This window comes from Theropithecus gelada, chromosome 15 (genome assembly GCF_003255815.1).
Source record: "Theropithecus gelada isolate Dixy chromosome 15, Tgel_1.0, whole genome shotgun sequence".
Lineage (NCBI taxonomy): Eukaryota > Metazoa > Chordata > Mammalia > Primates > Cercopithecidae > Theropithecus > Theropithecus gelada.
Genome location: NC_037683.1, coordinates 77,953,478 through 77,979,184, shown reverse-complemented (window position 1 = coordinate 77,979,184; position 25,707 = coordinate 77,953,478). Strand labels below are relative to the sequence as shown.

The window sequence follows — 25,707 nt, the reverse complement described above, 5'->3', positions numbered from 1 at the left end:
TGTTCTAAGTCTGAATACCTGCCGACTTCATACAGACTTTCCCACCACAACATATGGTTCCAGACAAATGTTCAGGTTTTGCCAAGTGATTTTTAACCTCAGGAAGAAAATCTCCACCTTAGAGTAAAACTGCAATGCCATTTGCAAAAGGAAAAACCTCCTTCCATACACATTCAAAATAATTTTCCAAACTCAACCAATAGAGCACACAATGTGGCCTATCGACCAAAACATAAGGAAGAGAGCTGATCCCTCCAGAATACCGGGCAATATTAACAAAACTGTTGTGATCAAATCAGTTGACACACACAGGCTGCCCCGCAGGAGCAGCCTTCATTGTCTGTGTCAACTCAGGGGTCATTACTGCTTTTAAGGCTGGAAGAGGGCTTGTAAGTGAACTTCCAGACATAGCTGATGACTGGCAGCTGGAACAACTGATTAAGCACAGCAGAGGAACATATTGGAAATTCTTATTGCTTTTGTGATTAAGAGATGGTAGTCTCCCTAAGGAAATAAAAGCCTGTTCTTGAGATGAATATGTGAGACCTGTCTTCATCAGACGGCCAGGAATTGGCCTCCCTGCTGCCATGGGCTTTCTCTCTCTTAGTGACCTGGCTCACTGCAGTCTCTCATCCATCTACAGTAGAGGTAGGTGGAAGTAACTCAGTTGAGCTTTATAATTTTAACAAAGCAGCATCTGTTGATCTATGTGGTTCTCAGGTGTCATCTCATCAGCTACCAGGGCATTCTAGGTGGCACCTATAGCTCAGGTTAATTTGGTTAGTATGCAGTTCTCTCTTTGTCCAAATGAAAACTACTAATCTGTATTTCTAATGGATACAAACAGGGCATCCTTGGGGTTACTTCAGCTGTAATATATTTATTGTGTGGATGGAGGGAGGCCAAGAGTGTTAGTAGCATCCCCAAATAAAGATTACTTGTCTCAGGCCATCGCCAGAGCGGAGGAAGGCTACCATAGGCATTGCTTGGTAACAGTGTTTTCATCATTTTAGAGGGAAAAGGTGAAGACCTGGGCTAAGGCATATTAAAAACAGCCAATATGAATTCTTGTTTAAAACTATGTGAGCAGCAACAGTCCTGCTTCTCAAGCTTTAATGTGCAAATAAATCATCAAGGTAAAATATAGATTCTGACTCACTAAGTCTTGGGGGTGCTGACATTCTGAACTTCTAACAAACTATCAAAGTCCCTGGTGGTGCTGAGGCTGCTGGTATGGAAACTACACTTTGAGTAGTAGGTGCTGGGGATCCTGTCTCAGCTTCATTTCATCTTCTTGCTGCCCCTTGATACCTTGGAATCAATAGTTAAGATTTATTGAGCATTTATAATGTGCAAAGTTCTTTATAAACATTTTCCTAGTTTACTGATGAGGAACTTGAGGCCTATTCTGGTTCCTGGTTAAGTTACCTGGCCTAGGTCACATGGCGGGCAAATAGTGGAGCTGGAATTCAAACCCGGGAAGCCTGATTTTATTAATAGATCCCATGACCCTGCCCACCACCCTACATTGCCTCCCAAAGGCAAGAAAGATTCAAGAAAAGGCATAGAAGTGTTGTATCAGGGCCCCTGAACACTCTGTTTGCAAAGGCTGTTTGTTGCCAATGGCCACTAATCCCCCACCACAAACAACACATGAGTAGCTTTAGCCATCAAACTGTGGGTTAGAATGCAAAAAGGATATTCCCATTTCTGTTTCCGCCCATCCTGAAAGAAATTTAACATTGAGGAGAGAAGTTTTCCAGCTCCGAAAATTATTTCAGGCAAGAAATTAACTGAATTATTTGGTTTAGAAAACAAACAGCTGGTAGGAAATGTGCTTTTTCCCAAATAAAGATTTCAGATACTTGCCAGAGGCATATTGATCCACTGTTGGGAAAAGAAGAAAGGCAGGGAAGGGTTATTCATGAGCAATTAGTTATATGCATCCTTTACCACAAGCAAGAATGATGTTCTGGGCTGAAAGGCCACCAATTGTCAATAATGCACCAAGGGGAGGTTTACTGTGCGGATCTGCAACCACTGAGCTGCTTTGTAAATCCGCACTGGAGTCACTCATGGTTGCATTATGGCCATGGTGCTGCTCCTCATGAAGGCTTGCTCTCATAGAAAAGGGGGAACCGGTATTATTCACAGACTGTGAATTCACATGTAAGTAGTGACAGAGTAATGTTGAGATACTGACAAATGACATTAGTTGCTTGGTGGCTGGAACATGGGAAGAGGTACTGGCTCACCATTCATCTCTTGGGCAGTATTTCCAGGGTCAAGGCACAGAAGATAAGCTAATCAATGACATCAGGGTAAATGAGCGTTCACAGAGGCACTAAAATGAACGGGAAGCCCCATGTGAATGGTGAGCTGAATCTTGTCTCTTTGTCTCTCTCCCTGGAGAATTTGAGAGCTGAGAAAAGTTCAGGAACAACTGGACAATAGAAATTCTGATTCCCCCTGCCTCATCCGAAATCAGGCACTCTATAGAGATAGTGTCAGCATGGTTATTAACAGAACAAAGCATACACAATGTGAGACAGACCTGAATTTGAATCCTAGCCTTAGCAATGTGTCCTAGGCAAATCACTTAGCCTAAGGTTTCAATTTCTTCATCTTAAATAAGGATAATACCTCACTGGACTGTGAGGAGGATTATAGCAGGAGCAGAAAACACTTAGCATACACCTGAACGCCAGTCAAGTGCTCAAGAAACCATTGTTGCTATTATTTGGCTACTTATATTATTGTAATTATTACCATTATTAATAGAACTAGGGAAAGATAAGGGTACCTGTTGCTCCCAAATGGTAAATCTTGAATAAAGTATGACCTCCTATATAAACTACAGATGTAAGAATTCACACAAATATAAACTGTGGTGTTATTTTAAAAATGCAGAAGACTTTACACATCATACTCAAATAAGCTTTTTGTTGTTCCATTTTTTTTATACGAGTTGCTATAAAGTGGGGCCTATGAAAGAATCCTCAAGGGTTAAAATGTACTTTATTTTGCAGGAGTAGAGTAGTACACACCTTTGAGTTACAACCCATAATGCATTTCAGTTTAAAAGATAACAAGTCATTTTCATGCATGACTGTACTTCGTTAAGGAGTGAAAATGGGCTGTTACTAAAATGTCAACACAATTGTCCCCTCTTGAAGCTTAGTTTATCTTGAAGTATTTTTACACTTTCAGCACTTCTTTTTGTTTGTTTCTCCAAGAGCATAAAGATTCAGAATTTTCAGGATTCAAGAAAGACTTTCCCTTCAGGCATTCTGAAGAAAATTACCAATACTGGGGGTGACTCAGGTTTTGGCCCCCAATAGTGAAAATATAGGGTCTGATATCTTCTGTGGTTTTTTTTTTTTTTCATTTCACCTTGGAGCAATTTAATTGTGTTGTCCTTCAATGAAAAATGCTCTCTGAACCTAAATTCACAAACCAGAAGCAGATTTCTAGCAAGGAAAATAAACTGTCAGGGTCACTTGGAAGGCTGCATTTGGTATTGAGGTTAATTGGAGAACAGGAGAGAGGCCTCAGCTAATCTTAGCCTTGCTGACAATGAGTAGAAGGAACTAGTTTTCTTTTTTCTTTCTTCTTAATGTCTGAGCATTTCCCCCCTTCCCCTGCCTCTGCATCAGGAAGGGCATCATTCCATATTCTACCTGTATTAGGAAAAAGTAGCTTCTTAAGGGTTTGCACAGTCATCTCTCTAATCTTTCCCTTCTCCTTCTGGCATGAATACTTTCAATATTGCCAATCCCTAAAAATCTATTATTTCTGCCTGTCTTTTTTTTCCTTCCCACTTTGCGGGATAGAGTATCATTATCCAGCAGCCCTGATAAGAGGATAATGAAACAATCCCTTCTCAACTGGATCGGGCGACTGTCAGACTAAAATGACACCACCCGTACATCCTTGACATGCTACCCTAAGCTAATTGATGGCAAACATTGGCAACTGTCTCCGGTACACGAAGACAAAGAAAACATACTCATGTCACCTGATGGGAGAGCTACCTGGCAACGGATAAACAAGTGTGTTAGGGAGGCATTCTATTAAGGTAAGTGAGGGCACGGCTCTGTAGAACATGCCTATTAACTTTGAGCTTAAGCGTGCTGCTATTCTCTAGGGAACAGAAATAAATAAAGCAAAATGAGAATTTATTGATGTCTGGACAGCTACATGAATATTCAGGTTCTCTTACAAATAGATATTCCCCCATGAGCTCCAAACTTCTGTGTAGGCTGCCCAATTACATTTCCACATCATGCAGCTGGATTTATAGCCAGGGAAGGGGTGTTAGTGTTTGGAAGAGGATACAGGCTTATATGCTTTTCTGGAGTTCCCTACAATACAACTAGAAGATAATGGCTGATGCCATCCACATAAATGTCAAAAGGTACCATCAAGCATTCCTAAATACCAGGTCTAATTAACTTCATGTTAGGAAAAGCTCTGGAAACATCTGCATTTCAGAACAAAGACATTTTGTTACCAGTAGAATGGCATCATCTGGCAGCTCTATCAACTTCTCTGGGACGAACCTTTCATACAGCCCTCTTAGATCTTTCCAAACAATGCATGACACAGCTAACCTCAAATCTCCTACCTTTTCTGTCTTTTCTCCACCTCCCAACCTACCAGCTACTCACCCTCAAAGGATTCATTACACAGAAAGTCAATAAAACAACTAGAACGAGCACACGATTCAGACTACCCTGTGGGAAATCTGTCATTTCTTCCTGGTCTGTGTGTTATGTTAACCCTCATTAGGGCAGAGTGGGAAGGCAGAAAAAAAGGAGAAAGATGGGGCAGACGTGGCCAATCACTCCTGGAAGTTCTCACAGAAAGATCCCTCACCTTTTTTTGGAAATAAAAGTTTTACTTGGCCACAAAAAACAAAGTTGCAGTACAAAATACTGGGTTTCCAATCTCCTCATTACTCATCCCTCAGCTATCTCCTACCTGGACCATGTTAACCACAAAAGATATTTCCTCCCTTTCAGAGCGTGCTGGGACAATCCCACCCACTCTACTTTCACGTGACTTCTAAAATCACTTCACAGTGAAGGCTTCTTGGAAATAGATTTTTAGCATAGACAGCCAATCTGATTTTTAATGCACTATTATTCTAGCCAAAGTCAAGGGTTGACCTACCAACTCTGAACTCTCTCAGAGAGCCTCTCCCTTTCCTAGATGTGTAAAATGAAGTGACAACAGCCCTTCTGGAGAATTATGGTATAGTGAGGAACTCGCAGCTTTGATTATCATGAGCCCTGGGAGAAATGGCATCTATAAGCTGGTTTTATTATGACTCTAGAGAACCCCCTTTCCTCCTTTTTTCACACTCTGACCACATTTCCATTTGGCCATCAGGTACTTCATGTCACCTCCTAGCTTACTTTACTCTGAAGATAGATGCTAGAAGGCACTTACATGCTGTCATGAATTTATGCCCATATACAACATTTTTTTCAAATCATTTTTATTTAAAGGCTTTTATCTGTATCTGGAATGGAGGGTTCAGCCTCCAGTTATATCTATTTCAAACATCCTTGTTGCTGGTAGAAAATATATTTTGAGGAAGCAAGCGATATCCCTGTTAGAATGTGACTAGCTGGGTCCCTAAAGTTCAATATTTCAATTACTTGCTTTACTTCAGGATTTAATTTATATGTCTAGGAGAGGCTTAGATTTTCGAAAACATAATCCTTGATATTCAAGAATTTGAGATACTTTCCTTTCTAGGAAAAAAATCTTGGGCAGAATAAAACCAGGACTGCTCCTGCCTCTGATCTCTCTGCCAGCCTTTAGCACCTCATAACTAGAATGGAGCCCCACCCATCCTGCGGCAGCTTCTTCCTAAGTGAGAGCCACATTAGTCAGTGCTGCCACAATGGCCCAGGCTGCTTCTGCAGGTGTCTTCTTGCAATTTGTTAACTTTAACCAGTAATAGTTCCATTTGAGGGCCACTACTTTTGCGGTTCCATACAGTGCCCTGGGAGAACTACGAGTATTGGGTGGTACATGTGTTCTGGATGCCTTCAATGGAAACAGCTCTGCCATTATCTGTTTTAAATATTGGGCCTTAAAAAGTCTCCAAAAACCCATGGACTAGAAGACTACTAAAGTATTTGCTAAATCTAAAATATTATGGGGATCAATAAAATGATAAAACCTGCATGTATTACATGATCCTAAACTGTCTTATAATACATTCTCCTCTTTAATTCATTTCAATTAATCAACTTTACGGATGCCTTGATTTCACTCAGTCATTCTGATGAATGTCTCAGATGTAAGTATAAAACAGGACTTGGCAAACCTTTGTTTTAAAGGAGCAGACAGTAAATATTTTAGGCTTTGCAGGCAAGAGGCAATGTTCACATTCTTCAGGCAACCGTTCTCACCTAAAGGCTAATAACTTAAAAAATTTTTTTACATTAAAAACTCCTAAAACCATCCTTAGTTCTCAGGTCATGCAAAAACATGGGGCAGGCCAGATTTGGCCTGTGGGCCATAGTTTGCTGATTCTCAGTGTAATAACTCTTGCATGCTAACTACTAAGAACCATCATGAAAAGACTAGGGAACTGTTTTTGAAATATGAAAACTAAATTTGAGGTAAGCAACAGTCAAGAACAGCTTTTTTAGACACCTTAGAGTACATTTTGAGATAAATGACATGGACTGGAAGAGCCTATTTACAAAATGACCTCAGGACAGGGGCCACACCCCAGCAATACCAAAACAAGGAGTGTGTAAAGTTGCACTGGCCAAGGCCATCAATCCCATTTCTCCTTTTCTCCACCTGCCTAACTGTCACAAATTCACTGTTCATTAAATTCATTTTTCAAGCAGGCAATGGCACTCTGTACAACCAGTATAAGCATACTTCTACTCTTCATGGCAACAAAAAAAAAAGTCTCATTTGCAGATCAGAAAATGGGCCTTAGAATACAGAGGCGCCAGTCCTCACCTTGACTTAAATTCTTCTTGGAAGGAACACTTTATGTCAGCACATCTGTTACTGACTACCAAGTAGTAGCACCCAGCATAAAAGACACGGATAGAAGGGGTTCTATTCACTGCCACAGACATTGACTTGGTTCACAAGTAATTATCTAAGATTTTAAGCAAAGGGGAAAGAAAAAAAGAGAAAAGAACATGAGCATCTGCCAACTGCCGGGCAGTGTCCTAAACTCTTTTACGCTATCTCATTTAGTTCTCGTAACAGTCCTATGAAGTCAGTATTATTATCATTATAGAAAAGGAAACATAACCTCCCCAAACTGAATATCTAGGGACTGGAGATCCGGAATTGGAGTTTAGATTTAGCTCCATGTTCTTTCTGGCATAGCATGCTGTCTCTAACAAAACAAACCAACAAAACAAAACAAAACAACAACAACAACAACACTATTTTTGAATGACCAAACCCTAGTAACCATCAATACACAATTTTGACATTGTGAGTATGGGGGCATTGCCACCCCAGTGATGGGTTTGTAATCCCAATTTGTTTTTCTTTAGAGAGCTGCAGTAGATTTCTTTAATTAAAAAATGCCATGTGAACTACTGGCAAAGTAGTGGAATACGAAATGTAAAGAAACATATTACAGTTTTCTTTTATTCTACTGAATGATGTTGATTATATTCCCAAAATTTTAGGCTTCCACTTTTCCAGAAGAAGAAGAAGGAGGAGGAGGAAGGAGGAAAAAAGAAGGAAGAAGGAAGAAGGACGAAGAAGGAAGAAGGAGAAGAAGAAGAAAGTGGAAGGAGGAGGAGAAGGAGGAGGAAGAAGAGGAGGACAAGAAGGTAGGTAATCGGTAATCTGTGGCACCTGTTCTCTAATTTTCAGAACTATAGCATGTATTTTTATAGTATTTAGATAAAAGCAACAATAATTACAACTACTAGACGCTGAACACTTACTATGTTTAAAGAACTCTTTATGTAATTTAATCCAGCAATTGATCGCACTAAGAGGAAAAGTTAGGTTACAGGAAGAAGTATCATTTCCATTTATAAATGTTACATTTGAGCATAGATTGGCTAAACCTATGATCACAGGGATTGTACAAAACATAGTCAGTAATGCAATTTAAGAAAAAAAAGCCGCTGCCATGGTGCATGCTTGTAATCTCAGAACTTTGGGAGACCAAGGCAGGAAGATAACTTGAGGCCAGAAGTTTGACATAAGCCTGGGTAAGACCTTGTCTCTACACAAAATAATTTTTAAAATAAATTAGCCAGGTGGGGTGGCACACACCTGAAGTCTCAGCTACTCAGAAGGTTGAGGCAGGAGGATCACTTGAGCCCAGGGGTTCAAGGTTACAGTGAGCTATGATCATACCACTGCACTCTAGCCTGAGTGGCAAAGTGAGATCCTGTCTCAAAAGAAAAGACACAAAATACTGTCCATTCTTGCTTTTTGTACAGCTATGACTCTGAACCGCGTTAGTCCTCCAGAACTATGAATCCTAGATCATTACTTTCCCAACTGCAAAATCTTCTAGGGTAGCTGATGCGTCGCATCTTTCATGAAGTACATCCACTTCTCAGAAACGTTTGATAGGTATCCCTGTTAACCAGCTTGAGGAGCAAATTCCTATGCGCGTTGATGAGACTACATCCCATTTTCTTCTTAATCATGAAGAGTTCCCTTTTCTGAAGCCACTCACTCCTAGAAGGCAGAAATAAGGACTTTCTCTATGTCCCCACGGAAAAGGTTCCAGTGAAGCTTACAGACCCCTCACTTCCTAAGGTGGGGCTAGGTGTTAGTAGAAACTCCAGGGTAAGACTCAACTCTGAAATCCAGAGCTGATGGGTAGTGAGTGTAGAAGCAGGACATGAGCAGCTAAGTTCACTAGAGAGAACAGGACTGGAGTCTCAGGAGCAAACCCAGGTCACAGCTAGAACCAGGGAGTTCTGGAAGCAAGGCAAAAGCAGCGTGGAAATTTAGGTAGAAAAACTAAGACTCCAAGAAGGCAGCTGCAACTTCTGATGAATCAATGCCTGCTGTGAAGGCAGCGTTAATGGTTTGAGTCATGGCCAGGGCACCTGAGCAGGGCAGATCAGCCCATGACAATATTGAGGAAGATACCATAAAAGCCAGTCTTCTGGGACAGTGCTGATAGCTGTGTGGAATGAATAAATTCCACAATACTGTCTCTATTCAGTGCCTGCAATATTCTCTCTTATTACTGTAAAATATGGCAAGTAATATCCAAGTTATAATTCATTAATGTCCCTTAATTTAGAGTCTTTGCTATTCTTAACATTGTCAGTACCCATGCAAGTATAAAAAAGATGAAATTTCACTGTGGCTACAAACACCCTGAATATGAACAGTTTTTTTTTTTCTTTACTCTTCACATGAAAGAGACATAACCATCTATGTTTTTCTTTCCTTGGAAGGTAAATTCAGTTGAAGCAGAAAGTCAGAACTTTAGACTCAGCAGTCTGGTCTATAACTTCTTAACCATAAAAAGTATTAGCTTCTCATTTCAGAAATTCTATCCTGAATTCTCTGTTTTGCCACCCTTAAGACCTGCTTCAGGTACACCTCAAAGTATAATAGACCCAACCTTCTCTTCTCATATTCCAGTTGATTACTGGTGAAATTATACTCACTTAACTTTTATTTTAAGTTCAAGGGTACATGTGCAGGTTTGTTATATAGATAAGTTTGTGTCATGGGGGTTTGCTGTACAGATTATTTCATTGCCCAGGTATTAAGTCTAGTTGTTTTTCCTGATCCTCTCCCTCCTCTCACCCTCCACCTTCCGATAGAAATAATAATATAAAAATAATCAATACTTTTCCCAATAAGGATAAAGCTACAATTGCCCAGCCTCACTACTTGCCTCTCCTCCTCAGTGAGGTATGGAATTGTTTTTGCTCACCCACAAAAATATTTTTACAGCAAAACTTGCACATATTGTAAAACTGGGTAATTCAGCTTAATCTTGCATGAAAAACTAACATGAATACAAGGGAATAAGTGGATATGAAAAATTGAAGCACCAAATTAAGCAGCCTGCAAACATATAAAGGCATTAACATTAGCTGCATACATGCAAATGTGCCCTGTGCTGGCTGGGAATCAGAATCTTCATTTTCTTCAGCTGAGTGGTTATGAGATCTCATTCTTAATCAAAATATGAGCAGTGCCATTATAACGCTGCTGTGGGGTGACAAGCAAAATATCCACCTATAGGTTTTATGTAGTGAGAAACAGAAATAGACACTACAGTGCAATTCTAATTCTAACTCCTCCCAGTCAAGATTCAGGTCATGTTTTCCCAGAAGTCATATGCCTACATTTTATGATCCAGAGCAATGGCTTTCAAAGGGTGAAAAACATTTGACCAGCAGCAGCACCTGGACCAGCAGCACCTGGTGGTGTCACCTGGGAACTTGTTAGAAATGTCTGGCAGAAATTCAGATTCTTGGGACTCACTCAGACCTTCTGAATCAGAAACGCTGGGGGTGGGGCCCAGCAAACTGTATTTTCACAAGATTTCCAGGCGATTTGATGCATACTGAAGGACTGGCTCAGGACTAGGGGGGGCACAATTAACAGGTTAAAACAACCAGTGCCTACAACAGAGAAGTATGAGGCTTGCTCCTGACCTCAGCATTCTCCAATCTTGCTCAGTGGACCATCCACAGATGCAAGAGAGGTTACAAAAACTGCAAGGTTTTGATAGCAGTTCAAAGGAATGCTTCACACAGACTTTGCCAAATGTTTACCTTTAAATCCCTTTTGTGCCCCAAGTTTCCACCTCCTTCTGACCAATTCCAAAACTGTTCTGCTGCTTTTTCACCTTTGTAAATTCCAAGCAAAGCAGTGCTTTTGAAGTTCATGCAAGTAATAACTATGCATTTTTATAATGCTCTATGTCTTTTTAAAGACTTTTACATAGTTATGTTGTTTAATCTTCACAACTCTCCTATAAAGTTTAACCTACTGGGAAATGTGTGTGGTAGTTTAGAACCCTCTAATAAATCTCTAACTTAATAACCATTTTTTGAGAACAGACTATATGAGGCACTTTTACAGAAAATTATTTCTAACACAACTCTGCAAGCCGTCCCATGACAGCAAATATACCCAATTTAAGAATGTAGAAAACGTACTAAAACATATACCATAAAATTACATTAAAATGAAATATTAACTATTTCACAAATTTATGTTAAATCCTGTATAGATTTTTATATGGTGCTATTTATTATAAAAAGTAATAATATTGTAAGAGAGAAGCCATGACCTCCCAGTCAGGAGGGTAGAGGGAAGAGAACAACACGTGACTTCAAATAATCCTCCTCCCAAAAAAGTCTTTTTCCTTCTACATTTCCCTATATTATCTGAAAAAAAACACCTATTTTTTTTTCCGGAAAAATCTAAGGTTACATTCAAAATTTGGATAATTCAACAGGACTTGTAAGCTCTAAACATAACAATTGTTTTATAACCCAATACAATTGGAATTAATAAAATTCCCTTCTTCTTGTAGATTTCTCTTGTTCCAGCTGTGTTAGCTCATCCTTGATGAGTAGTTTCTGTGGGACTCAAACATCTCAACCACACTGGCCTCTATGATGTCTTCATGGCTTAGGTCATCTGCTAAGGTCATGTTTTACTGAATCTGTAGTACAGCTTCTGTTTGAAAGGAGCCATAATTTTTGTGATCACTCATGGGACAGATGATCTTCCATACAGCATTCACTGTTAATAAATGGACTCCCTGCCAAGACCAGGCACTGGTCCACACTGTCCATGATATCTCAGACTCACCAAGTGTGGGCTTCTAGATACCATTAGTTCATCACAGGTGTTCACAAGAAGATCTATACAAGTACTAAGCCTTGAAAGTGGCATTCACACTTCGATCTACAGGCTATGAAATAGTCCCTCTTAGATTATCAGATAAATCACCTAAATTTACAGGCCTGGCCTGGGGCATTATTATATGGAACACAGAACCTTTGAACGAAAGGGCAAAGAAATATAAATGAGCCATCCTTGAGGCCTGCTCGTTGCTGCCTTGGCCTTCCTGTTAGGTTACAACATTGCTCTCAGGTTAGCTCAGCAGCAGGCGTGGAGAGCCCTGGGATTTTCAGAATAGTAGACAAGTAAACACTTTAATTTTATTAAAGTCATCCTCAGCATGGCCTCAAGTGATATTTGGCTACTTTAACCTGGGACACTATTATCTTTCACAGAAATAAAAGTATTTTCAGGCAATCCTTTCCAATCAAGCTCTGTATTTTCAACCTGACAAATTTGTTTCAATGAGGGAAGGCAACACTTCAGGAGATGTGCAAGACTGGTATGTTCCAGAACTGCTATCTTCCCTGTTCATCTTCATGCTATGCAAACTCTCCTTCTCTTAGAATGTTATCAAGCATCATATACTTGACAAGAATTTCCATTGCAAAACCATGACTTCTTCACATCACAAGTCCTCAATCAGTGTGGCTTCTGAAAGATTATGGTGTTCAAAGGCAAATTTTACTGCCTCCTATTCTATGCCCATACATACTCAATGGGTTTCCATCAAAATATTTTTGTGATAAATTAATTTACTAGCACTTAAAGGTAGAAGTGACTGACAATCATTAAACAAATGTTTTCTTGATTTTGTATAATAGAACATAAAAGGGAATAACTCCAAGTACTTTTGCTATTTAGCCAAGTCTTAATCTTCATCAAATTGTCTTAACACTTCAGACTTTACATTTAACTAACTGATGAAATTTCCTTTTGCACCTTTGGCATTTTCATGGTTTGGCTTCTTTCCATAGATCTAGGGCAAAGATTTGCAGCGGATGTTAATATGTACTCCCGACAAGCACATTTCTAGAACTTTAAAAGAAAGGCTTACAAATTTTGTTTTGTAATATTTTCCCCTGCCTGGTTCTGCCTCTTGGTTTGTTGACTGCTCTCCAAAACAAAAGGCATAATTCATTTTTTTAAAAGGAAGAAAGTGAGAAAGCAAAATCATACCTGAGCGAAGGAGGAATAGGGAAAGAAGTAGGGCTCGGGCGCGGTGGCTCATGCCTGTAATCCTAGCACTTTGGGAGGCCGAGGTGGGTGGATCACCTGAGGTCAGGAGTTCGAGACCAGCCTGGCCAACACGGTGAAACCAAGTGTCTACTGAAAAAATACAAAAAATTACCCAGGTGTGGTGGTTGCACATCTGTAATCCCAGCTACTAGGCAGGCTGAGGCAGGAGAATTGCTTGAACCTGGGAGGTAGAGGTTGCAGTGAGCTGAGATCATGCCACTGCACTCCAGCCTGGTTGACAGAGTGAGACTCCATCTCAATTTAAAAAAAAAAGGAAAGAAGTAGAGAGGGGTAAACTTTCACAGTGATAAGCTACCTGGAGAAGTAAAATTCTGGGAACAAAGTTGAGCAAGATGGTCATCTGAGTGTTTCAAGTGCTCGCAGAGTTACAGAAAATGTGGGTCAACCTGAAGACGCTCCACTGATGGCTGGAGCAACTTAGGTATCCTTGCCCCTTAGGAGGCAAACGTACCACAGCCGGAGGCTCAAATTCCAGAGGACCATCTTTTTGAGGACCAAATATAGAAAAGAGTCATGGACAAAAAGTGGACATTTGCTTGGAATGACAAAAACATTTCAAGCTGAACCTTAAAATATTTAAAACTCTAAAACTTTAAAAACACTACCAGACATATAAAAACAGACACCAAGACAAATGTGACGGTTTGGAAAATGAGCCATATGCTGTATGCTACATACAACAAAGGTGCTAATGTTTTCCATAGATATGGATAGCATTGCTTCCCAAACCCATTGCCGAGAGGTTTCAATATAGCCAGACCAGCCCATCACTAGAAACCGTTTATATTGGATGTTAGACCATTTTTCAGTCATTTCTGGTTAGCGTTGACTGTTGACTACTGGGTTCCAGGTCTTAGTAAGATCATAGATTTATGAACTAAAGTAGTAGGGGAATGCTTTACAGGCTGCTTAAAATTGTTTGTTAATTTAATGTGCTGAAATAAATGTTTATATATCAAATATTGAACAAATCAGACATACAAAAACAAAAGCTAGTCATGCTTTTTCATATACATATATATCTAATACAAAATATTTATGTATGTGTTGGTAACACTGCACATTGATATATTTGATGTGTGTATATGCACCCGTACCTGAAACCTCTGTAAGACTGGTCAACGCTTCTTAATCTCATCTCCCTGTGTCTCAAAAAGCAGAGGCTATGTTGTCCCTAACAGTAAGTGCTTAAAGCAACTGATAAAGGTCCAATGGGCCATTATTAAGGCCCAGTTTTGATGACTGATGCTCTCGAAATATTTGCTTACTGCCTTTTCTCCTTGCATCTGAATGAACTGGGAACTGTCAAGTGTAAAACATTATACAAGGATGTCTTTCTCCCATTCCACTGCAATGCATCTGTAAATTTTAAATTATAATGGCTTATTCATACTTTTCAAAAGAAAAAAACAGTCTGCTGCCAAACCTGGCTCTGGAATCAGATGGGGGTGGGGGTGGTATCTGCAACCCACAGAAAATAGAAAATTCTCATTGTCTGGAATGTGAAGCTGGTAAATCTTGTTTTTCGTCTTCATAGCATGACTGTAAGAGCGTTCCATATGTAAGGACAATCACTAATTATGTTTGCATAAGTATATCACCATTACAGAGAGTAGAAAATGCATAAAAATCCAGGCTGACTAAAAGAAAAATAACTTCCTTATGGCATATTAATCTCTTCTTCTTTTTTTTTTTTTTTTACTACATACATGTAATTTTCCAAATATAGTCACCTATTATTGAAACCTAGGCAGATGGAAGCTGGTCTGGGAGTGTCATCCCATCTCCTTTCCCACAACGGTTGGCAAACATAAATGAACATTCTTACAAGTTGGTCTGCTGTTATGAAAATTTCCTTAGAGACCTGGGGCTTCCTTTTAAAATATAAAATGACAACTGTTTCATTAAGAAATCCACATGCAGCCTGCTACCTGCTTAAGGAGGAAACATTTCCTTCGACTCTAAATCAAGTGAGTAAATTTAACATACCTGTGAGGGTTGGGTGCACTGAATTTCTGGCAGAAGTCCACAACTAAAAGAGGTAATGCATTATTTTATTTTATTTCTTCATGAGAAAAAACAATCTGCTGCCACACCTAGCTCAGGAATCAGAAGGGGTGGAGAGCAATTTGCAGCCCATTGATAAAGAACAACACAGATGATCTTAGGAAAATTTTTTCTCACGGGAGCATTCCTTTCAACCAGAATAAAAGGCCTAAAGAAGGGTAGCTGTGGTTGGCTCTGCCTTTGCTGTCTTTACCTGAATAGAGGTCAGGCCCAGGTCCTGGGGAGCGTCCCACGGTCCCTTCAGCAGCAGCATCTCTAGGGGAAGTGGCCGGCTGCAGGGGCTGCACGCTGAGGCAATCCGTGAGCAGGTCTGGATGGAGCTCTGTGCTGGACCGCAACTAAGAGGAGAAAACGGAAGAGACATTGATAAGGAAAGCTAGTCCTTGGAATATTTTCCTGGGAAGGCATCATGCTCTATCAGTGGAACTCAACCCACAAAAATTTATCAAGTAGCAACTACGGGTAAGGCACAGAGTCTTAACAGAGTGTCAATAAAAGGGTCAGTTCTCCAATCCTAACACCTGGCAAGAGCTTCTGGAAAAATGTGGCTAGAGGCGGATTTGACTTCAGTCCTTGATATTTCCACTTACGGGAACTCAACTTCCTATTATACTTCCTTTTATTTGTTCTATATCTTATCAGAACTTGTAGCGATAACAACAACAAACTCAAGTAGACTTAATTCATCTTGGAAAGTGCTTTTAAAATAGAAACACTGTCATGAAAACATCCCGGAGATGATTAAGAAATGCCCATCGAGATTTAACTCCTATAGATTTTCCATGAAGGGAAAATACTCGGGTTAAATTTTAAAATATTATGGAACATGATTCAAAGATAAAACAGTGTGATTAACAGCAACAAAACTCCAACAGTAAGTTACATAAAAACAGAACAATTTAAGTCTTAGATATTAAAGAGTTACATGTAAAAAAAGTCAAACAATAAAAAATGCTAAAATAAACTGTAGGTGAAAAGTTGTCTGATCTTTTAATGAATAAGAATTTTTTAAGTGTAATTGAAATGGAAAAAAACACAATGTAAGATTTAGTGACATAAAAATATTAACGTCCTGCTTGTACAAAAACATAATACCTTAAAAGCAATCTAGAAATATATTTGTTACAAATATTGCAAATGGTAATCATCTTTGGTATTTAAAGAGTGCGTGTATAAATTGATTTTATAAAAAGACTAAACCTTTAGATATAGAGCTAGAGTATGCTTATGCAGTCAACAAACATTTATTGAGTGTTTGCTACATACTTCTCTAGACCCTAGGAATGCTGACTGCTTTTGTCAAAGTTAGACTCTAGATGGGGAAGCAGATGATGAACAAATAAAATATATACAACCTCATATGGTGATAAATGCTATGGAGAAAAGTGATGCAGAGAAGTGAGACAGTGAGTAGGAGTAAGGGATGGTGACTTTAGATAGGGGATATAGGAAAGCCTCTTGGAGATGGCATTCATAAAAAGCTTTGAAAGAAGTGAGGATAAGCTGTGCAGACCTATGGGGGAAGACCCTGCCTACCCTGCGGTGTGCCTGGATGTTGTGCGGAGAAGTAAGAGTCAAGTAGGGTGAGCGTGGGGCCTGGGGCCTGGGGAAGAGAAATAGATGAAACCAGGGATGAAAGGTGGGGAGGTGGAAATGGGAAGGAGACGTTGGATAAAGCTTTGACATGAACAGAAACGGTTAAAAAAGAAAAAAAGGAGAAACAGAAATGACAATAAATGTGAAAAATGTTTGGCACACTTGCAAAGAAGTGAAATGTTAAAATGTCTTTTTACTTGCTGAATTATCAAAAACATAAAAAAAAAAAACAGTAGTAGTGAAGGTACAGTGAGAGAGGCATTGTTCACACTGTTCATAGGAGTGAATATTGCTACAGTCTAGATGGTATGTGGAAATATGTTTTTCAAGGTCCAGAATTGAAATAATTTGATTCTAGAACTTGTCTTAAGGAAATAGCCAGAAATTTTAAAGAAGATTTTTACCCCCCCCAAAATACACACATATATATAATAATAAATAGCATTATATATAGCAATACCTAATCAGAAAATGTAACTTAAAATGTCTTAAATGTCTACAAGTAGGGCTAATCAATTATTTTACCTCAATTTGATGGAATATTATGTAACCGTTAAAATGATATTTATGAACATAAAAGCAAAACTCAAAGTTTTATATATATATACACAAAATGATAATTACATAAAAATATGTAGATAAAATATCAGAAAGTAATGTAATTGAACATTAAAACTGAGTTTTGCTTTCAGTAGCACTATTACAAACTTATTTCCTTCCCTTTTTTAAAATCCTTTCTTCTGCTTTCTGTAAGGTCCTCTGAATGGGCTACACCATGGTGGAGCCATTGTGACCCCTGTGACCCACATGTACAGGCCTCCTGGAGTCACAAAGGCTGGAGCAACAGGAGAACCACTAAAGAAGAAGAAACAGCTAGTTCCTGCCTTCACTGATTAACAGACCCTGCAACATTCCACCATTCAGATATGTTCCCGCCCTACCCTAAAGAATCAATCGACCTTTGATACTAGGCCTTGCGACCTCCCTCCACCTCGTGACTATGCACCTTGTGACATTCTTCCCCTGCCTGAAAAAACTGCCCCTAACTGTAACTTTCCACTACCTATCCCAAACCTATAAAACCAGTTCCACTCCCACTACCCCTCGCTGACTCCCTTTACAGACAGCTCGCTCGCACCCGAGTGAAGAAACAGCCTTACTGCTCACACTTAGCCTGATTGGGTAGTCTCTTCAATTAGGCACGCGCATAACACTTTCCAAATTTTCTATATTCCAATGATGTACCAAAGCTGGCTTGCACCAATCTGAGGTGTTAATTTTGTGCATCTTTTCCAAACCTTCCATGCAATGATGACAGACTGACAGCTTGAAATCAGTCATAGTGAAAGTATTTATACCATGGAAATTGGTAATTCTACAAATAGGCTTTTTCATCTAAAGAGCTGGTTGCTAAACATTACCAGCACACCGCTGGCAATGACAATGACCAAATTCTGATCAGAAAGAAAGACAAACACACACATACACCAGTAAGTTACTATTTAGAAAGAAGTATTTCCTGGGTCTCAGAAAGCTTCATAAAGAGACAAACACATGCCCAGATCTTAGCCCAAGAATATGAAAGTGGCACAGTGACCCTAAACGTAAGGAAGGGACATTTAACACAGGTAGTGACTGAGACATAACTTTGTTGTAACTTCCTCAGCTGTGGCACATTGCAATCTCTGACCAGGACTGTCTGTATTAGTGCCTAACTCTTTCAGGACCTTTGGAAGGTATGTTTGTTATTTTGGTACTAACCTAACACATGGCATGTAAGAAAAACTGGAAAAAAAATTTCAAGGTTTGGAATGAGTTCTGGTGATCACTTTTAATTTATCTTCCATCATTAAAATATGATCTGGGGTCCATATGTTTTACTAAGGGCAGACATGGATGCTTCTCTGCTTTCTATTACCAACTACTCTAGGGTTTTACAGTTATCAGTACCAATGAGGTCTTTGCAAGGAATTTCACGGCTAGGGTTACTCCTGGCATCAAAGGCAGGCAATTCTTTCTTAGCTTCACTAAATATTCATGTTTTCCAACAGTGTGAGTCCATACAACTTTGTGGTGAGAGTTAATTTGGTTTTCTCTGGGATTAGGCATGGTTCTAGAAAGTGCTTCTCAAATTGAACAAGCTTAGGAACCTTAAGTTAAATTTCCAAAGGAGAGCCATATGCAAAGAAATGCAGTCATGATATGGAAGTGTAGTATCCCTCCCAGATCTTCAGACCAGGAAAGGGGCTTTCAGATCCCTTAAGGTTTTTAAGCATTCTCTAGTACAGGAATGATCTAAAGGGTGAGGCAGGAGGCACACAGCAGAATCTCTTGGGAGGGGTGTCTTTCAATGTAACATAGTTTTATATTTGGAATAAGAAGCCCAACTATTTATTTAAAAAAAAATTGCATAATGTATATTTTACCAACATCTTTTTTTTTTTTTTTTTTTTGAGACAGAGTCTTGCTCTGTTGCCACCAACATCTTCTTAGCTGTTAGGAATAAAGAAGATAGAGGGAAATTTTTCAAGGACAGGAGGGAGGGTCTTCACCTGTGGTTCCCAATCTTGGGGATGTATCAGAATCACCTGCAGTGTCCCAACCCAGAGCTGCTGATTCAGTAGGTCTGCGATGCAGTTCTAAGTTCCCAGGTGATGATGCTTCTATTGGTCTGGGAATTACAATTTTGGAGCCACTAGTCTCTAAGAAATTTTATGAGGAGAGAGTAAGATTTTTCTGGTTATGGAAAGAGGAAATGAACTGTGGAAACAGCGAATTATAAAAACCTAGCATTTTTTAATGTACGAACAGAAACCTTGTTATCTCATCTTCCTTGATTAGCTGTGACTAATAAAGATCTTTCTGAAGTAGTGACTTTGGGCCTCTATAGTTAGCAGATACTAGGAAAAGTCACGGGAGGAGAGGATACCTACAAATCCTAGGAATGTCTGCAAGTCATTGGACTTGGAGATACTGGGAAGGTTACGTTCCAACTTATGCATGGATGAATGTGTCATGTTTTGTAGCTTGTTATCATCATAAAATATCTTGGCAATTTTCTAAGATGCCTCCTTGGGACATTTGGACCTTAAAAGTTTAGTGTTATCTCCTGTGAGAAGTAACCATTAAGCCTAGGGCCATACACACACAAAAAAAACTATTAAATTTCCTATATAACACATCTGACTTTCTTCAGACTTCATAATAAAAAATGGTTAAATGAGGCTCATTTCTTAACAACTTGGATTGTATTTTCTTTCACAGGGATAAAAAAGGTTAAAAAATTGCAATCTAGTTTATTACCTGCTCTTAGCAGAGAGCAGAGGACTTGCCCTTTACAAAGTCTTGACTGCTCTTTGGAGAAAAAAATGGAATTTGAAACCACTGATTGTCAATTCACCTATTTCAAAGGACTGCTGTGTTGCATGACACCAAGGACCTTTGTTCACATCGTAATCTATGTGAACGGCGTTCCTGAAATCATTCAGCTCAGCTGCCCTAACCACACTCCATTGGTTCCAAAGCAGCTCTGCCCTGATTTATCCTTCTCATTCATTTGTCGAACAAATATTTCTTGGGCCTCAACCATATGCCAGGCACTGTTCTAGGAGCCGGAAATACAACAGCAATCAAAACAAAGACTCATTCAGAGACGTTTACATTCTAGAGAAGTCAGATAATAAGCGGTAAATTAAGTAAATTGTAGAGAAGGTGGCAAGTGCTATGGAAAAAACAAAAAGAAGATAAAGGTAGATGAGATTGGGAGTGATGGGGAGAATTTTGACCTTTTTGTGAAGAGATATTTGAGGAAAGACTTGAGGAGTTGGAGAAATTAGCTAAGGATGAAGAGGAAGAGAGTTCCAGAAGGAGGGAATTTCAAGGAGGTCAGCATGGCCGGGTGGGGTATAACACTGAGACAGAAGTAAGAAATGAGGTCTGAGGTCACCCTGCAGCCCCCAGTAAGGCTCTTGGTCTTGGTGCAATAGGAAACTCTTACAGGGGCTCCACCATAAATGCCCACAGTCTCATAGGCACTTCGTCTCCCCTTCTTTGAGAGCCCATATGAGCTGTGAGGTGTGACTACTGTGATGGTTGGTTTTAGGTGTGAACGTGCTAGACTTTAGTATCCAGTTATTCAATCACTCATCTAGGTGTGTGACTGCTGTACTGTGAAGGAATTCTGTTGATGGGCTTAACATCTACAGTCAGTTGACTTTAAAAACAGAAGATTATCCCCTACAATCTGGGCAGGCTTCATCCAATCAGTGAAAGGCCTGAAGAGCAAAAGAAACTAAAGTTTCACTTAAAAAAAGAATAAATTCTGCCTCTGGAATGCAGCATCAGTTCCTGCCCAAGAGTTTTTGGCCTGCCCTACAAATTTCTGACTTGTCAGCCCCCATAATCTCAGAAGCCAATTTCTTGAAATTATTCTCTCCCCACTCCCACACACATAATATATAGATATTTATCTTGGTGAGTCTCTTTTTCTAGAGAACCCCGACTGATACAGATACTATTACAATGCACTTTAAAACCACTACCATATGATGGTTTGTTTCAGGTCAGGAAGGAGAGAGCATCGTGCGGCTGAATCCCACAGAAAAGGGCTGGATGTGCACAGTCAACAGGAAACACTTTTAAAGACTGCATTTCAATTAAATAAATATACACCAATCTCTACAGTGTGTTGGATACTGTGTACCTCACAACTCTGTAGGGTACATACTATTGTGACTTCCATTGTAGAGATGAGAAATCTAAAATAAATTACACAGCTACTAAATGTCAGGCTTGGATTTCGGTGTGTTAGAATCCCAAATCATGCTCTCAGACATTACATTACACTGGCTCATAAAATAGCCCATCCTCAACTTTTTCCTTGTGTCCACACCACACTACACTGCACAGGCTAACACACTTCTCTCCGTCTTATGACTTTTCTTTTTTTTTTGAGATGGAGTCTTGCTCTGTCTCCCAGGCTAGAGTGCAGTGACGCGATCTTGGCTCACTGCAAGCGCCACCTCCTGGGTTCACGCCATTCTCCTGCCTCAGCCTCCTGAGTAGCTGGGACTACAGACGCCCACCACCACACCCGCCTAATTTTTTTTTTTTTTTTTTTTTTTTTGTACTTTTAGTAGAGACAGGGTTTCACCGTGTTAGCTAGGACAGTCTCGATCTCCTGACCTCATGATCCACCCGCCTTGGCCTCCCAAAGTGCTGGGATTACAGACGTGAGCCACCGTGCCTGGCCTGACTCTTTTATATTCTAGCCCGAAGCCTGTCATTCAGAGCTTGTTCTAGGAGGGAAAGAACCTGGGTAGCCAAGTTCTCTGGAAAAGTCTCTAGCATACCTTGTCACCACTGTGTATATTCTGACACCACGCCCTTTAGGGAAAGTGGTCTTTGTTGGAGTAGAGATTGAAGCAATAAAACGGAATGGACCACTTCTGTTTGGTTTTCACTGTCCCCTCCCCTGCAGGTTTGTCACCTGGTTCCATCCTGGCCTAGTAACATGAATGTCTGCAGTTGACAAAAATAAAGCATGGTGCTCATCATTCTTCACCATCTGCATCCTAAGCACACACACAGTGGTCCCAGGGCCCTGTCACCATTCCCTTGATGATCACCACTGGTTCTCAGAATGGGGGCACTGTCATGGTAACTTTCTGATCCTGAATGAGATGATCTTGACCCAGGGAGTCCCTGAACTCAGTATCCCTTGCTAAGAGAGGATACCTCCCTTTGCTCTTTCTCCTGATTCTGACTTCCTTCCCTGGTTTCTCTTCCTCTTCCCATTCTTCCACTGTCATTTTTTCGGTCCTCACTCTTTCCAGAGAGTTCAGTCAGACTCTGTAGGAATGATGCACACCTCTATCTACATGCTCCCCACATGCTATTTTAGATGTGGAGGTCAGGGAAGGCCTCTGTAGACTGGACATTCTGGGCTGAAACCTGAATGAAGTGATGGAGCAAGATATGCAGAAAGACATGAAATCTACCAAGGAAACAAACTGATGGGTTCTGAAAATAGTCATTGGAGAGGAGTAAGCAAGGGAGCAAGAGGAAGGGTACGGGATGTGGGGCTGGAGAAACTGCCAGAGGTCAGGCCGTGTGAGGCCTTCAAGCACATGAAGATTCCGGATTTGCTTTCCTCGCAATGGTGAACCACTGGAAGTGTGTGAGCAGGAAAGCAAGTGGTTTATCTTATAAAAGATTCACTCTGATTACTGTGCAGAAAACAGGAGGAGGACAGATGTGTCTGGTTAGGGGCTATTACAACAATCTGGATGAGAGATGCCAACGGCTTAGGGGAAACAGAGGGGGTGAGATGTGGTCAGTTTCTCTTTTGAAGGTCAAGCTGAATTCACTGTGTAATATGAGAGAAACACAGGAGCCAAACATGGCCTTAAGTTTTGGCCCAAGGAACAGCAAAGGAGAACAGAAAAGGAGCAGGTTGGAGGTAAATCAGCAATTTGGTTTTGAATGTGTTAACACTGAGATGACTCCTAGACTTCCAGGTGGAGAAAACCTGCAGGCACCTGCACACAGAGGGTGGGTTCACAGAGCACGATGGGGCCGGACCACGAATACCAACTCCTTGCTGCATTTCTGCCTCAGGCTCTTCTCTCACCAGTTCATCCTGTGATATCAAATGGACTCTCCTAAAATTAAGTTTATCATGCTATACCCAAGGTACAAATATCCTCATGTATTGCTTAGCACACAAGTCTCAAAAGGCTAAGACATTAAGCACCTCCATACTGTGACCGCACCATGTCCCACGAATTTCCCCGGGTCCTGAGAAGAGCCTATCCTTACTGTCTGCAAACATCCCACGTAGTATGCTGCTCATTCGTCCTGCCCGGAACGGACTCCCTCCTCCTAATGTAACTCCTCCAAGATCCTGTTTATGACTCACCTCCTGAGTGAAGCCTCCCCTGACCAAACCCGTCCACGCTGGGCCTCTCAGGGTACAGGAAGAACTGCAGAATCCACTTTCAACACTCCTGTGATTGGACACATGCACTGGGACTTTGTTTCTTGTTATAAATTTAATCTGTACAACTATGTTGGTCAGTCCACAAGGACCAGGCTGACTGCCTCTTAAGCTTTTAAAACTCCACAGCAGCCAGCGGTATGGGACCAGCATCATGGTAAATCATTTAATCACTAACTGCCAATTGGATTTGTAAGAAGGAGTCACAGTTCTTTATGGAAAGGAAGCTACAATCTCTTGGTGAGTGAATATGTCTAAAATAGACAACATGGTCCTTTCGTAATTTACCTTCCTAATAGAGAATTTTCAAAGATTACAGGTGATATAGATGTGGCAGAAATTACTGATGCCCTGCCCAGCACCCCTCTGATCCCTTCGACTGGCAATGTGCTGCCACGCCTCAGCTTTGGTGTGTCCATGCCCCATATTCTGTGTACTTCAGAGTCAATGGCTAGCATCCCCCACCCCCAAAACACACACACACACACACACACACACACCCCAATTACTAAACAGTGCTCCTTTGCCTCAAAGTGAGACAAATGCTGAGATGTTATGTTCCACAGCTCCTTGTGGGATTGGGCTAGGCTAAGACCACCTGAATTGGCACCCGTGCCTTGCTTTTTCCTCTTTCCCCATCCTCTCCTGAGTTCTCTTGCAAGTGCTTGCTTCATAAATCACATGCCCCTGAATCCTGGGCTCACAGTGGGCTTGTGGGGCAGCCAACTTGGCAAACATTCTAAACTCACTTTGATTTGGTTCAAGAATGTTGAGAAGCAATCAGTAGCACTTAAAAGGATGCTCTCATCACATTCATTCATTTCTCTTCTGTACCTGCTTTGCCAGCTTTGTACACCAGGAGTGTGGAAACTAGATGTTTAATGAAAGTGGGGTGAACCATCCTGGATAATACCAAAAGCCTTATTGGGGAGACCAAATTAAAAATAAGACCTTAATTTGCCAGAACAATAAGGAGTGAAAGGGGCTTCAGATGTCACTGTGTCCAAACCTCCACCTTACGCCCAACTTCCCTGACAGCAACCTGTAAGTGGCTTGTCAGTCTTTGCTGCTTGATACTGTATAGTAAGGGGCAACGCCCTCATCTCAGTTGTTAGCCTCAACTTTAGACAGTTCCAATTGTCAAAAAGACTTTTTTGTATATTGAGTCCTAATCTGACCCTCAGAAACTTAGAATTGCTTGAATCCTTTTATTCATACACCTGCAGGAAGGCTCATGGACATAGACTTGTGACAACTCTGAGTCTCGGAAAACAATTTGTGAGCCTCTGAGTGTTGGTGATTCTGATCTTCAAGGAACTATTTTAGGGCTTAATTGCCCAACCTATCCAGGTGCAAGTAAACAAATTGGCTCCTTCGTTTTTATACAATCTCCCATTATGAAATATTTGTTTAAAATGAAAGTTTTTCAACCTTAATAGTGAAATCACCTATCAAGGTTTGACAAGGTTCCTGCATGCTGAAATTTGAGCTGCTTCCCTAACAATGCGGGGATTTTTTTCTAATATATGAAAAAAAGGCACCATCAATTGTGATTTGTATTTGTTTTTTTTTTCTTTTTTTTTTGTACAGGATTATTCTGTTGATGTTTATAAGCTCTTGTAACAAGAGACGGAAATTTTACTCCCATCATTTTCTCATTTCAGATATGATTGAATAATCGTTCAAGATTAAGTGAGTCAAGTGGAAATAATTAGGAAAGGGAAAAAGGCCCAGATTCTTCAATTTTCAGTTCCATTACATTTTATTCTAGGAGCAAAGGCATTCTGTTAGTCTGAAGCAAGCCATACTTCCAAAGAAAACGAGGCACAATCAAAGACCTTTTGTTTTCCCTTTCTCCAATGAGCACAGTCCATCTGGGTCATGCATGTTTATGCATCACCTTGTAGGGATCCCTTTGTTCTCCAGAAATC

At 40.3% G+C, this 25,707-nt stretch overlaps 1 protein-coding gene and 1 long non-coding RNA gene across 3 annotated transcripts in view; one reads left to right on the top strand and one right to left on the bottom strand.

Annotated features, from left to right (window-relative positions):
• The window catches only part of GLIS3 (GLIS family zinc finger 3), a 488,814-nt gene that overhangs the window by 58,963 nt on the left and 404,144 nt on the right, over positions 1 to 25,707 (bottom strand). For both annotated transcript variants that reach the window (XM_025360354.1, XM_025360355.1), the window contains one exon: positions 15,377 to 15,521. In XM_025360354.1, the coding sequence (XP_025216139.1) occupies positions 15,377 to 15,521 (145 nt within the window). The remainder of the gene's footprint in view (positions 1 to 15,376; positions 15,522 to 25,707) is intronic.
• Positions 15,332 to 17,947, top strand: LOC112608445. The gene is made up of 2 exons (XR_003115995.1): positions 15,332 to 15,645; positions 17,534 to 17,947. It is a non-coding gene; the product is annotated as an uncharacterized LOC112608445 (long non-coding RNA).